General features: G+C 45.9%; 1 protein-coding gene across 1 annotated transcript in view; it reads right to left on the minus strand.

The window, feature by feature from the left end:
- The window catches only part of LOC126424995 (uncharacterized), a 57,620-nt gene that overhangs the window by 13,685 nt on the left and 27,743 nt on the right, over positions 1 to 16,192 (minus strand). Inside the window, exons 3-4 of the mRNA XM_050087893.1 lie at positions 9,868 to 10,072; positions 7,030 to 7,115 (exon numbers count right to left, since the gene is read on the minus strand). Of these exons, the coding sequence (XP_049943850.1) occupies positions 7,030 to 7,115; positions 9,868 to 10,072 (291 nt within the window). The remainder of the gene's footprint in view (positions 1 to 7,029; positions 7,116 to 9,867; positions 10,073 to 16,192) is intronic.

Below are 16,192 nucleotides of genomic sequence, written 5' to 3' on the forward strand. Positions count from 1 at the left end.
CGAATAAACCTGTGTTCCTGAGAAAATTGAAATTGTGGCATCAGCTGCAATCGAGCACTGAAATAAATTCAGTGGAGACAAGTGACAATTTTTGTCCGACCGGGAGTCGAACTCTGGTTTCCCGTTTTACTCGAGTGATCGCCTTAACAGCTTTGGCTTCCCGAGCGTGCTTCTTGTTCAAACAAAATTCCCAGTTTGTCACACACAAATTCTGTAGTGCTCCCCCCCCTCCCCCCACCCGTCCATCACATCACCCTAACTGCTCGCAGCTTCATGCTCATTCCTGCGAGAGATCGGATAAAGGTTGCATCTGCGCTGAATGCTCAGTTGCCGTCAAGGCACATACATTTTTTTCTATGTACCCTTTATAACGTTCCCATAGGGCCGTGAAGGAAACATTAATTACAGTGGGCACGGCAGTACATAACCAATTAATTCTTCATGTGCTCTATTCGCGAGTGGAACGGAGAGTAAGTGGTGCAATGCTAAGCACCCTTTGCCATGCACCTCACAGTGTATGTGGACCTATATGCAACTGTCCACGCTTGCCGGACTCGAGAAAGTCTTTGTCATTGACGTATGACTACTGCACTCCAAATACGTATAATGCTTCTTCTTTTGGACATTTCCAAAAGAACAGGTACCACACAGGCAAAGAAAACCTGTGTTCAGTTGGGCATATAAGTCTAGCACTCTCCTAAAGTAATCTTGTTGTAGTAGTAGACATCAGCCCAAAAGCCGGTTTAATGAGGTTATCTGTCATGAAATACTGTCTGAGGTCTGTCAAGCCACCAGTGTTTAACATCCAATGGCAAGTTATCTGGAAGTACTCTTACTTAACGCCATGTGTTCCTTTAGCACGAACTATGACCGAGGTACTGAATCGTATACATTTCTGACACCAGTCACCGGACTCAGGTCACACATAAACAGAATCGCTCGCATATTAAATCACTTCACTCCTGCATTTGCCATCATATGCATATATTTGTGTCGTGGGTGCCCAGAACTGCTACAAGCTGCTTGACGTTTCCGCATGGAAGTCTGTTGGAACCCTTGCTGTTCATGTTGTGTATTAATAACGTTACAGACAGTATTAGTAATAACCTCGCAGATGATGTAGTTGTCTGTAATGAAGTACTGCCTGAAAAAAGCGGCACAAATATTCAGTGAGATTTTGATAAGATTTCAAACTTAGGCAAACTTTTGTAATTTTCTTCAAATGTTCAGAAAGGTAAAATTAATATAGTATCTTGTGAATGCAATACCAATAGGTGTAGCAGTTTGTAGGTATATAAATGGAACGATCCATACCCTCAGTCATGGGTAGAGCAGATGGCAGACTTTGGTACCTTGGTAAGACACAAGGAAAATGCAGTCACTCTACAATGGAAGTTACTTACAAAACACTCGTGCGACCTATTTTAAAATACTGCTCTCATTTTGGGGATTCATACAAAATAGGTTGAATAGGGGATATTACAAAGAAGGGCTCTAAAAATGGTCACAACTTCGTTTCTCTCACAGGAGATCATCATGGAAATGCTGAAAAAACCTGAATTGGAAGATGGTTGACGATACACCTGCGAAAACTTCGAGTTTTAAGAACTGGTATTAAGAAATAGAGATTTTATTCAACCCCTTTATAACGTTCCCATAGGGCCGTGAAGGAAACATTAATTACAGTGGGCACGGCAGTACATAACCAATTAATTCTTCATGTGCTCTATTTGCGAGTGGAACGGAGAGTAAGTGGTGCAATGCTAAGCACCCTTTGCCATGCGCCTCACAGTGTATGTGGACGTAGATGCAGCTGTCCACGCTTGCCGGACTCGAGAAAGTCTTTGTCATTGACGTATGACTACTGCACTCCAAATACGTTGGAACCCGTACAAATCTTGGTCTGCCTCTATTTTTACCAATCACACTTCCCAGCGTCAGTAAATCACATGTTCCTAGCGCCTTATTGAACAGTAAAGCATGTTGTCCTAATAAACCGTACGTAGTGCTCGTCAGACGTTCGAAATATAATGTGTACTTCCCTAATACTTCCATAAGGTTACCATAAAATAGCTTCATCGCTAGGAGTCACCCAGTGAAGGGAATCAGAGAGTCTAACCACGTCACCAGACAGAAAACTAAGCTGCTGCTAGATATCCCGATGCCTGCAAAGGTTGAGGTAGCCCCAGGAAACGATCTGCCCTACCCTGTTTGGAGATCAATCAGTCCTCCTAGGACGGGTGTCTCCCATAGCAAGACCAATGTACAGATATCTGGCATGCTTCCATCTGTTCTGCGAGTATGGGATTAAACAAGATCAGGTAAATGGTGTTCGTCAGAAGTTCGAAATACCAAATACTCTCCCCATAAACTTGAGTTCCATGACGTCACTATAAAACAGCTTCATCGTTAGACTCAGCAGTTGGAACCTTGGGATCTAACCCTGTCACCAGATGGAATCGAGTAAGTTGCCGTGGGTATTCCTATGCCTGCAAATGAAGACCTAGCTCAGGAAACAATCTGCCCTACCCTGACTGGAAATAACTCAGCCGCCTTAGGGGAGGCGTCCCCGTTGCAAGACCAACATATAAAAAGGAGGCATCCTTCCAATTGATGGAGACATGCCCTGCAAGGGCAAAACGACAAAAGATCTGGTACACAGGATTCGTTAGGCGTTCATAACATAAGATACACTCGCCATAAACCTGAATTCAGTAAAGTCACCATAAAATAGCTTCATCTCTAGACTCAGCTGATGGAGGTCATCTTGGGATCTAACCACATCACCAGATGAATCAAGTAAGCCGGTGCTGGATATTCCTATGCCTGCAAGGGAACAGCTAGACTCAGGAAATAATGTGCTCTGAAAGTTTGGAGATGACTCAATCGTCTTAGGGTAAATGTCCCCTGTTGCAAGACCAACATGCAAAAATGGGGTATCCTTCCAGCTGAGAGAGACGTGTCCCACAAGTGCAGAATAACACAAGACCTGGTACATAGTGTTCGTCAGGCGTTGAGAATATGAGGTACACTCCCTGTAAAAAGGAGCTTCATTAGGTCACTATAAACTAGCCTCTCCGCTAGACTCAAACATCAGAAGGAACCATGCAGTGTAATCGCATCACCATTGGAGGGCCGGCAGGGGTGGCTGAGCGGTTCTAGGCGCTACAGTCTGGAATCGCGCGACCGCTAAGGTCGCAGGTTCGAATCCTGCCTCGGGAATGGGTGTGTGTGATGTCCTTAGGTTAGTTAGGTTTAAGTAGTTCTAAGTTCTAGGGGACTGATGACCTCAGAAGTTAAGTCCCATGTGCTCAGAGCCATTTGAACCAGATGGAGGAATAAACTGCAACCTGATATACCTGTGCATGCAAAGGAAGCTTTAGCCCCAGGAAAAGATCTGCCCTACCCCGTTTGGAGATAACTCAGTCATCTCAAGGTAGACGTCCCCCGTTGCAAAGCCAAAGGGGGCGTCCTTCCAGCTGACGGAGACGTTTCTACAGAACAATACAAGCTATGTGCCACTTGTTCGTATGACCTCCACTGGAACCACCTTGCATATCACAGTACTTGTTTGAGGCAAATACAAGGCCATCGGAGTTGCTGCGCTCTGAAGATGCTTAACGGACACTGAAATGAATGAGTGCCCACAAAACAGCCACAAGGTTATAGTGTGGAATACAGTAAAGACAGAGGACGAATGATGTGAGTGTTACGGAAGCATATCGTAACATGGCGGGCACCAGGCATTAGCCCAGCTGATTCCAATTAATAACATTTCAGGTAGTCATCATTTTTGTTGTTGTTGGCTTCAGTCCTGAGACTGGTTTGGTGCAGCCCTCCATGCTACTCTATCCTGTGCAAGGTTCTTCATCTCCCAGTACCTACTGCAGCCTACATCCTTCTGAATCTGCTTAGTGTATTCATCTCTTGGTCTCCCTCTACGATTTTTACCCTCCATGCTGTCCTCCAGTACTAAATTGGTGACCCCTTGATGTAACAGAATATGTCCTACCAACCGATCCCTTCTAGTCAAGTTGTGCCACAAACTCATCTTTTCCCCAGTTCTATTCAATACCTCCTTATTAGTTATGTGATCTACCCATCTAATTTTCAGCATTCTTCTGTAGCACCTCATTTCGAAAGCTTCTGTTCTCTTCTTGTCTAAACTATTTATCGTCCATGTTTCACTTCCATACATGGCAACACTCCATACAAGTACTTTCAGAAACGACTTCCTGACACTTAAATCAATACTCGATGTTAACAAATTTCTCTTCTTCAGAAACGCTTTCCTTGCCATTGCCAGTCTATATTTTATATCCTCTCTACTTCGACCATCATCAGTTATTTTGCTCCCCAATTAGCAAAACTCCTTTACTACTTTAAGTGTCTCATTTCCTAATCTAATTCCCTCAGCATCACCCGACTTAATTCGACTACACTCCATTATCCTCGTTTTGCTTTTGTTGATGTTCATCTTATACCCTCCTTTCAAGACACTGTCCATTCCGTTCAACTGCTCTTTCAAGTCCTTTGCTGTCTCTGACAGAATCACAATGTCATCGGCGAACCTCAAAGTTTTTATTTCTTCTCCATGGATTTTAATACCTACTCCGAACTTTTCTTTTGTTTCCTTTACTGCTTGCTCAATATAATGCGTTCACTATGCTGTTTGTAGTAGCTTACGCGCACTCCTATTTTTTATTCATTATTAAACCGACTCCTGCATTACCCCTATTTGATTTTGTATTTATAACTCTGTATTCACCTGACCAAAAGTCTTGTTCCTCCTTCCACCGAACTTCACTAATTCACACTATATCGAACTTAAACCTATCCATTTCCCTTTTTAAATTTTCTAACCTACATGCCCGATTAAGGGATCTGACATTCCACGCTCCAACCCGTAGAACGCCAGTTTTCTTTCTCCTGATAACGACATCCTCTTGAGTAGTCCCCGCCCAGAGATCCTAATGGGGGACTATTTTACCTCCGGAATATTTTATCCAAGAGGACGCCATCATCATTTAATCATACAGTAAAGCTGCATACCCTCGGGAAAAACTATCATGTACTGGCCAAAAATTTGTTTCGTGCAAACGTCCAGTGAATTTCCTTTCTTGATATCAGGGCATCGGTTCCAGTCCCGTTACAAATCTAGCAGTACGCGTCGGAATTGCTTCAATGTCTTCGTTTAACCCGACCATGTATGGATCCCAAACATAACTCAAGAATAGGTTGCACCAGCGTCTTATACCTAGTCTCCTTTACAGGTGAACCACGCTTTCCTAAAATTCTTCCAATTAACCGAAGTTGGCCATTCGCCTTCCCTACTGCAATTTTTACGTGGTCGTTCAATTTCATAAACGACGTGAGTACGCCAAGCAGCATACTACCACTGCTGTATTCGAACACTACAGGAACTTGCCCCCCTTCTTGAAGCGGTGTACCGTAGGTCTCTAGAAGAGCGTAGCGTTCGAAAGGATTGGAAAACGGCACAGGTCATCCCCGTTTTCAAGAAGGGACGTCGAACAGATGTGCAGAACTATAGACCTATATCTCTAACGTCGATCAGTTGTAGAATTTTGGAACACGTATTATGTTCGAGTATAATAACTTTTCTGGAGACTAGAAATCTACTCTGTAGGAATCAGCATGGGTTTCGTAAAAGACGGTCGTGTGAAACCCAGCTCGCGCTATTCGTCCACGAGACTCAGAGGGCCATAGACACGGGTTCACAGGTAGATGCCGTGTTTCTTGACTTCCGCAAGGCGTTCGATACAGTTCCCCGCAGTCGTTTAATGAACAAAGTAAGAGAATATGGACTATCATTCCAATTGTGTGATTGGATTGAGGAGTTCCTAGATAACAGAACGCAGCATGTCATTCTCAATGGAGAGAAGTCTTCCGAAGTAAGGGTGATTTCAGGTGTGCCGCAGGGGAGTGTCATAGGACCGTTGCTATTCACAATATACATAAATGACCTTGTGGATGGCATCGAAAGTTCACTGAGGCTTTTTGCAGATGATGCTGTGGTGTATCGAGAGGTTGTAACAATGGAAAATTGTACTGAAATGCAGGAGGATCTGCAGCGAATTGACGCATGGTGCAGGGAATGGCAATTTAATCTCAATGTAGACAAGTGTAATGTGCTGCGAATACATAGAAAGATAGATCCCTTATCATTTAGCTACAAAATAGCAGGTTAGCAACTGGAAGCAGTTAATTCCATAAATTATCTGGGAGTACGCATTAGGAGTGATTTAAAATGGAATGATCATATAAAATTAATCGTCAGTAAAGCAGATGCCAGACTGAGATTCATTGGAAGAATCCTAAGGAAATGCAATCCGAAAACAAAGGAAGTAGGTTACAGTACGCTTGTTCGCCCATTGCTTGAATACTGCTCAGCAGTGTGGGATCCGTACCAGATAGGGTTGATAGAAGAGATAGAGAAGATCCAACGGAGAGCAGCGCGCTTCGTTACAGGATCATTTAGTAATCGCGAAAGCTTTACGGAGATGACAGATAAACTCCGGTGGAAGACTCTGCAGGAGAGACGCTCAGTAGCTCGGTACGGGCTTTTATTAAAGTTTAGAGAACATACCTTCACCGAGGATTCAAGCAGTATATTGCTCCCTCCTACGCACATCTCGCGAAGAGACCATGAGGATAAAATCAGAGAGATTAGAGCCCACACAGAAGCATACCGACAATCCTTCTTTCCACGAACAATACGAGACCGGAACAGAAGGGAGAACCGATAGAGGTACTCAGGGTACCCTCCGCCACACACCGTCAGGTGGCTTGCGGAGTATGGACGTAGATGTAGATTTTTCTTACTCATCTGCAATAACTTAAATTCTTCTATATTTAGTCCATGCTTATTTCTGTAGAGATTTTCCTTCTCAAGAATGGTCATATTGAGTGTGTATGGAACGTGTCCCTTAATTGTACTACGTATAGGTGTCTATGGTATTTTGCCAATGGTTTCACATATGTAAATGCCCTGTGGCTGTCACCACTCACCATCAAGGCGGCCACTAGCAGCACCACGGACAGGCTGGTCTTGACAACTCCCAGCGCCACGAACGAAATCGCGATCATCTTAGCTTCTGTTGAAAGAAAGAAACGGAAAGCTCGTTAGTTGAAATGGCTGTATGTCTTCATACATCGTATCCTCCTTTTTATTAAGCAACCATAAATAATTGCTGGTTGAGGGTAAGACGTAGCCTACAGCAAAGTTCTTTAGGCTACATCATTCATACCAGCAACGTTAATCATACGGGAAAAATTTCATCGTACACTGATTGGCCAGAACATTATGAGCAGCGACCTAATGGGCTGTATGTCAACCTTTGGCACGGATGAAAGCGGAGATGTGTCGTGGCATGGAAGCAGTGAGTCCTTGGTTGATCGCTGGAGAGAATTGGATTGGATTGGTTTGGGGGAGGAGACCAGGCAGCGAGGTCATCGGTCTCATCGAATTAAGGAAGGATGGGGAAGGAACTCGGCCGTGCCCTTTCAAGGGAACCAGCCCGGCATTTGCCTGGAATGATTTAGGGAAATCACGGAAAACCTAAATCAGGATGGTCGGACGCGGGATTGAACCGTCGTCCTCCCGAATGCGAGTCCAGTGTGCTAGCCACTGCGGGAGAGAATTGGCGCCACATCTGCACACACAGAAAATACCTGATTCCCATAAATTCCGGGGATGGGGCGATGAGCTCTGATGCCACATCCAATCACATCCCAGATCAATCGGGTTCACATCTGCAAAGTTGGAGGGCCTCCAAATAAACTGGAACTCGCCACATTATTCCTCGAACCACTCCGTCACACTCTCGGCCTTGTGACAAGGCGCATTATCTTGTTGAAAAATGCCACAAAAAATGGTTCAAATGGCTCTAAGCACTGTGGGACTTAACATGTGAAGTCATCAGTCCCCTAGACTTAGAACTATGTACACCTAACTAACCTAGGGATATCACACACATCTATGCCCGAGGCAGGATTCGGATCTGCGACCGTAGCAGCCGCGTGGTTCCGAAGCGCCTAGAAACGCGGCTGACGAAAAATGCCACAGCCATCCGGAAACATGATCGTCATGAAGGAGTGTACGTGGTCTGCAAGTACTGTACGATACTCCTCGTACGTCATGATGTCATCTATGCACGAGCTCCACTGGACCTATGGGTGCCTACATGAATGTTCCCCAAAGCATAATGGAGCCGCCACCAGCTCTTCTCCGTCCCGTTGTACAAGTGTCAACGAGCTGTTCCCCCAGAAGACGACGGATACGCGCCCTCCCATCGTCATGATGAAGAAGGTATCGGGATTGATCAGACATTGCAATGCTCTGCCACTGCGCCAACGTTCATTGCCGATGGCCACGTGCCCATTTCAGTCGTAGTTGCCGATGTCGTGGTGTTAACATTGGAACATGCATGTGGAGGCCCATCGGCAGGAGTGTTGGGCGCACTGTGCGTTAAGACACATTTGTGCTCTGCCCAGCATTGAAGTCTGATGTTAGTACCGCCACTGTTCGCTGCCTGTCATGTCTTACCAGTCTTCCCAACCTACGACATCCGACATCTGTAATGAGCGGTGCCCGCCCAACCCAACGATGTCTGGATGTTGTTTTGCCACGTGTTGAAGACACTCACCACGGCACTCCTCGAACACCCGATAAATCGTGCAGTTTCCAAAATGGTCGTGCCGAGCCTCCAGGCCATCAAAATCTGCCCTCAGTCAAACTCAGATAGATAGCGCGCTTCCCACTTTCTACACACAGACATCACATTTACTGATACCACATGAACTGTGCATGTGTCTGACTAGCTGTCATTCCTCGCCAGGTGAAGCTGCTATCGCCTGGATGGGGATTACATCGATAGTAGATCGGCCTCTTTTCGCTGCCTGTTCTGATTTACCAGTGTTCCCAGCCTACGACATCCGACATCTGTAATGAAGGGTGCCTGCCCAATCCAACAATGTCTGGACGTGATTCCACTTGGTGTTGCCTCGTGTTGAAGACACTCACCATGGCACTCCTCGAACACCCGATAAGTCATGCAGTTTCCAAAATGGTCGTGCCGAGCCTCCAGGCCGTCGCAATCTGCCCTCGGTCAAACTCAAATAGATCACACTCTTTCCACTTTCCACACATGGACAGCACTGATGCCACACGGGCCGTGCGTGTGTCTGACTTACTGTCATTCCTCGCCAGGTGAAGCTGCTATCGCCTGGATGGGGATTACATCGATAGTAGATCGGCCACTGTTCGCCGCCTGTTTTACCAGTGTTCCCAGCCTACGACATCCGACATCTGTAATGAAGCGTGCACGCCCAACCCAACGATGTGTGGACGTGGTTCCACTTGATGTTGCCACGTGTTGAAGACACTCACCATGGCACTCCTCGAACACCCGATAAGTCGTGCGGTTTCCAAAATGGTCGTGCCGAGCCTCCAAAAATGGTTCAAATGGCTCTGAGCACTATGGGAGGTCATCAGTCCCCTAGAACTTAGAACTACTTAAACCTAACTAACCTAAGGACATCACACACATCCATGCCCGAGGCCGGATTCGAACTTGCGACCGTAGCGGTCGCGCGGTTCCAGACTGAGCCGAGCCTCCAGGTCATCACAATCTGCCCTCGGTCAAACTCAGATAGGTCACGCTCTTTCCACTTTCTGCACACAGACAGCACTGATGCCACACGGGCCGTGCGTGTGTCTGACTTACTGTCATTCCTCGCCAGGTGAAGCTGCTGTCGCCTGGATGGAGACTACAGCGATAGTAGAACGGTGGTCATAATGTTCTGGTTGATCAGTGTATGTAGCCACACGAAAAGTAGGTAACGGACCGTACAGATCCCGAGAAGCTGCTATGGCCTCCCTCTCGGACGCGGACAGTCGCTCCAGGCGCCTGCTCAGCAGCCGGAAGATCTTGAAGTCGATGGGGCTGGCTCGGTACTGCAGGCCGGTCTCTCCAGGCTGGACCGCGGTCTGCGCCACCGCCGCCCAAGACAGCCACAGGCGGCCCGCTGCGATCACCAGCACCCCCACCACCTGCGGACGCGACGCACCCATTCTCAGCTGTGTGACTAAACACGAGGGTCACTCCAAAAGAAACGCACACTATTTTTTAAAAATTCGTCTTTTATTCTACATGTTTGAAAGTTTTACAGTGTGTAGATACATCCTTTAGGAACAATATTTTTCATGTCTCCACATAATTTCCATCCCTTTCAAGTGCCTTACGCCATCTCGGAACCAGCCCCTCACGGTAAAATTCTGGACCAACCTGTTGGAGCCACTGTTTGGCAGTCTTTGTCCTGTCCTCCTCGCTCCCTCCCCCCCCCCCCCCCCTTGGTTAGTTCCTTGGCCTCGAATTCGGATGGATCTCCGCCGAGGTCCGAAAGATTCCATCCCACCGATTGTGTTCCGTTCCTTTTTCCGCCGAATTTTATAGGAGTTTCGGGAGGCTGTTGTTCTTTACACTGATGGCTCTAAATCTGCTGATCATGTGGGATATGCCTTCACGTCCTCTGTTGGAATGGAAAATCATCTGCTGTCACCTACATGTGGGGTGTTTACTGCGGAATTGATGGCAATTTCCCAGGCCCTTACCTTTATTAAACAGTACAGACTCACCCGCATTTTACCTTTGATGTTGGCTGACGATTCCAGGATGGTCGACCTGGTTCTCGGTTTCCTCCGGGAAAGTGGTTTTTACTCTCAGTTTTAAGGTTTTTAATATCTAACTGGTGTTGGGGCAGGGCGGTGAGTGTTGGGTTATCTCCCACTGTAAGCCGTGTTTAGAGATTCCCGACTCCCCTCCCTGGCCGAGATCCTCTTTTCTTCCCCTTTTACTCTATCATTTTTTAGGATTGGTTAGTCTCCTTTTCCCATACGCAGTTCCACATTTTAACGGTTGCACCTTTTTTTAAGTCGCAGGTGGTCTTGCCTCTGCTGCTTTAGGGGTGGGATATTTCCTGCCTCTAGCATAGCGTTGGGTTCGCTCTCTTGCTGACTTACCTCATTTTGTTTTTACCATTGACAACATGACTGCCTTTTTACATTTTTTAGCCTTTTCCCCTTTTATCGTTCTGACTTTTCTGAGATGTCACGCTATCGGAATCGACCACATTTGAAACAAGGGACTGATGACCTTGCTGTTTGGTCCCTTCAACCCCAACCAACCAACCGACCAACTGTTTGGCAGCGTGCACATGGGAATCATCATCTTCTAACCTTGATCCACGAAGAGAGTCTTTCAGTTTCACAAAGAGATGATAGTCACATGGAGCCAGATCAGGACTGTAATGCGGGTGTTTCAGTATTGTCAATTCGAGTTCGCTTCCATGGTTTTTTGACTGACATGTAGCCGTGCATTGTCGTGCAACAGCAAAACATCCTGCTTTTGCCGATGTGGTCGAACACGACTCGGTTGAGCTTGAAGTTTCTTCAGTGTCGTCACATACGCATCGGAACTTATGGTGGTTCCACTTGGCATGAGGTCAACATGAAAGAGTCCTCCGGAATCGAAAAAACCGTAGCCATAACTTTTCCAGCAGAAGGTGTGGTTTTGAATTTTTTTTCTTGGGTGAATTTGCATGATGCCACTCCATTGATTGCCTCTTCGTCTCTGGTGAAAAATGATGGAGCCCTGTTTCATTACCTGTCACAATTTTTCCAAGAAATTCATCTCCACCATTCTCGTACTGTTCCAAAAGTTCGCTACATACCGTTTTTCTTGTTTCGATGTGAGCCACTGTCAACATCCTGGGAACACACCTGGCACAAACCTTTTTTAACGCTTTCAGTATTCTGCAAACACTTCCTTCCCCTATCCCAACATAGCGTAACAATTCGGTCACTGTGATGCGTCTGTCAGCAGTCACCAATTCGTTAACTCTCTGCACATTGTCTGGAGTGTGTGCAGTACGAGGCCTGCCGCTGCGAGGACAATCCTCAATATTTCCGTGCCCGCTTTCATCACGTAACCTGCTTGCCCACCGACTAACTGTACTGCGATCGACAGCAGCATCTCCATACACCTTTTTCAACCTCTTGTGGATGTTTCCAACTGTCTCGTTTTCACAGCACAGGAATTCTATGACAGCACGTTGCTTCTGACGAACGTCAAGTGTAGTGGCCATTTTGAAGACATGGTGTGACGGCGCCACTCACGGGAACAGTTTGAACTAATTTGAAAACAAGCGGGAAGGATGTATCTACACACTATAAAACTTTCACACATGCAGAATGAAAACTGTATTTTTACAAACATAGTGTTTTCGGTTCGCAGGATTTTTTTCCTCAAGATTTTAATACACCATGTCCGACTCTTTCGACTACAAAACCCTATTCTTCGGCATAATCACCGTTCAGTGCAATTATATTATGGGACCTTAATGGCAGGGCAAATATGCTCACATGGTACGAGTTCAATGGTCGACTTCACAGTCAATGTCTTGCTGCATCAGTAACCTCCCCATCATGCATGTAGTGCTTCTTATGGAGTGCACCCTTCATTGGGTCAAGGAGATGAAAGATCTTCATGGACTTCTGTGAAGCAGCGAGGAACCAAGTTGTCACACACCTCTGAGTACCCCAACAGGAGGACGAGATTGGTGGGACTACCAACAGAGACGTCCAATTGGGCAGCGAGGTGTTTCATTGTGATCCGTCGAACACCTCGATTAAGATTGCCCGCACAATCCAACACTGCAAAAGTCAGAGAGAGTGTCCGCACGCTCCAACACTACAAGAGCCTCAGCTATGTATGGTTGGCCGACACGCGACTTCGTTACAGTGATGACAGATGCCTAGCCAAGGACTGACCGTGTTTTTGTTCAATGCCAGATCTCAGTGGACATTCTGCAAGCGCCTAAGAATATCTGTGATGCTCTGGTTTTGCGTCGAAAGAAACTCAGTGACAGCTCTGAGCTTGGAAGCACCACCGTTACAGACGACATTTTGAAGCTTAGATATGGCGCCGCCACATATCGGAACTTTATGAAACCATAAGGGACGAATGATGGTCACGAAGTAGATGAAGTTAAGGAATTCTACTACCTATGCAGGTAAGTAAACGTATCATGAAAGATTTCGTTTGGAGTGTGGCCCTATAAGGATGTGAAACTGGAAGAGAAGAGAGAAGACGGCTACAGGCGCTGGAGATGTGGTGCTATAGAAGGATGATGTAGATCAGCTGGAGAGACAAAGTAACAAATGAAGAGGTGTTTAGAAGAGTACAGGAAACCAGACCTCTGTGGAGGCACATCCAAACAAGAAGAGAGAAACTTGTAGGGCACATTCTACGACGTAACAACATCATTAGAACAATAGCAGAAGGAGCTATTGATGGAAGGAATCGTCGGGGCAACCAAAGATATCATACATGCAACAGATCATGAATGACGTTAGATGTAACACAAACGTGGAAATGAAGAGGAAGACAGACAGAAGAGAGGAATGGCGCTCTGCTGCAAACCAACCTTAGGATTGAACACTAAAAGAAAATAGCAGAAGGCAGCAAAATAGCCAATGACAAACACAGTCCAAGGAGAACATCAAAAGCAGACTAGTACAGGGGGCATTCCTGGCCAAGAGAAGTCTACTTGTATCAAACATAGGCCTTAATGTGAGGAAGAAATTTCTGAGAATGTACGTTTGGAGCACAGCATTGTATGGTAGTGAAACACGGGCCATGGGAAAACCTGAGCAGAAGAGAATCGAAGCATTTAAGGTGTGGTTCTATAGAGGAACGTTGAAAATTAAGAGTACTGGTAAGGTAAGGAATGAGATGGTTCTGTGCAGAATTGGAGAATAAAGGAATATGTGGAAAACAGTGACAGACAGAAGGAACAGGATGACAGGACATCGGTTAAGATATAAGGGAATGACTTCCGTGGTACTACAGGGAGCTGTAGAGGGCAAAGACAGAGTTTGGAATACATCCAGCAAATAATTGAGAACGTAGGTTGCAAGTGCTACTATGAGATGAACAGCTTAGCACAGGAGAGGAATTCGTGTCTGACCGTATAAAACCAGGCAGAAGACTGATGACAAAAAAATAAAATAAAAAGTGGGGGCGGGGCTGAAGCGGGAGTATTCCACGATGTCCCACAGTAAATTCCCCATTTTTTTCATCCGAAAGTGGCCAAGAAGAAAATGTGTTGCATGACTTACTAAGCGGCCCTTTTAGATACAGGCTACGAGTCTCAAAGCGACTGGAGGTAACCGCACAAGAGTTAATGTACGGATGTTTTAAATAACAGGCCAGTGCCCTAAGTGCCGGTCTAATGCAGGATCCTTGAGCATATTCCAAGCTTCAATATAGTCCCTATCCTAAAAAGAGAGCAATTTCTATCAGAGGTGAATCAGCATGGATTTAAAAAGCAACGCTTGTGTAAAAGCCACCTCACCCTTTTCGCGCACAATATGCTGTGAGCCATGGATGCATGGCAACAGGCAGGTTCTAAGCCCACTGGACAAAATCAGTCATCTCATCCCCCCCTCCTCCCCCCCCTCCTCCCCCCCCTCCTCCCCCCACCTTGCCTCAAACAGCTCACTGGACACTTTGGATGTCTATGCAACTTGTAAAAGGTGATGATGTGATCCTTGTAATGAGTTTAAGGTACTGGGGTTGATTTTTGGGTAACGATCTCTTCATTTTACATCGCGGTAGCGATCAGTTCGATTTGTCAGTTTTGTTTGAAAAGTTCTGGCAAATTATTACAGAGTTTCTTTTGGAGTATGAATGCATGAATGACCCTGTCAGTCCATAAAGGCATCTGTCAGCAAATTCATTGTCTTGCCTAGTTACAATATACAATAAGAACGTTTCAGAATAATTATTTTACTTTACAAAACAATTTTCTTATCATATTTCTATAACAAGTGAACAAAATCATAAAAGCAACACTTATTATTTTTTGCAAAATCGTATTTATCCGCCATGTTTCAAGTAAGCAGAAACGACTCTATATGGAAGTTTGGGTCTAGCGTTAATCGATGCACGGATAGCCAAAACGGTTAAGGCGACCGCTCGCGGAAAGTGTGATATCCGGGTTCGAGTCCGGGCCCAGAAAAAATTTTCGTTGTCGTCATTCGCTTACACAGCTGATGGTTGTTTGTTCTTGAAACTGCAAATACTTTTCATGTACAGGTTTCAATTAAAGTGCAGCTACTTACGGAGATCCAGTAAGGGCTGTAGTTCTGTGGCAGCGAACCTAGGTAGATACGCTAATGGTTAACGCCGAACCTATTTGCGTTGGAAAAAAGTTAGTTCCAATTTTGGTCACCAGGTGCAAATCTGCCGCTGTACAGCATCTCGGCGACGTCTCCGGTGTTCATATTGAAAAAAATGTGTAAGAAGAGTTTAATAACAAAATGAATATTATGCCTTCTCACTTGCTTGACCTCTGCTGCCCACGGACTGTTCCTAATCTATTACATATGGTAAAATTTCTACACATTTTTCTTGCTTTCATAGCGCCAGATTTGCACCTGGTGACCAGAATTGGAACAAACTTTTTTTTGAAACTTCCTGGCAGATTAAAACTGTGTGCCGGACGGGGACTCGAACTCGGGGCCTTTGCCTTTCGCGGGCAAGTGCTCTACCAACTGAGCTACCCAAACACGACACACGCCCCGTCCTCAGAGCTTTACTTCTGCCAGTACCTCGTCTCCTACCTTCCAAACTTAACAGAAGCTCTCCTGCGAACCTTGCAGAACTAGCACTCCTGAAAGAAAGGATACTGCGGAGACATTGCTTAGCCACAGCCTGGGGGATGTTTCCAGAACGAGATTTTCACTCTGCAGCGGAGTGTGCGCTGATATGAAACTTCCTGGCAGTTGGTAGAGCACTTTCCCGCGAAAGGCAAAGGTCCCGAGTTGGAGTCTATGACCGGCACACAGTTTTAATACGCCAGGAAGTTTCATATCAGTGCACACTCCGCTGCAGAGTGAAAATCTCATTCTGGAAACTTTTTTTCCAACGTAAATCGGTTCCGCATTAACGCATTAGAATATCTGCGAAGTTTCACTACTGGGGCGTAGTTGTGTCCGGCTCTTCGATAAGCGCGCCAGGCGGAGTGCTTTCCCTACGTGTCTAGTGTTTGCGGTGGCGCTTTCGGTTTGTCGCGCTGTTTGGATCGCTACCGCCCTCTGGCGGGAGGT

Source organism: Schistocerca serialis, chromosome 10 (assembly GCF_023864345.2).
Source record: "Schistocerca serialis cubense isolate TAMUIC-IGC-003099 chromosome 10, iqSchSeri2.2, whole genome shotgun sequence".
NCBI lineage: Eukaryota > Metazoa > Arthropoda > Insecta > Orthoptera > Acrididae > Schistocerca > Schistocerca serialis.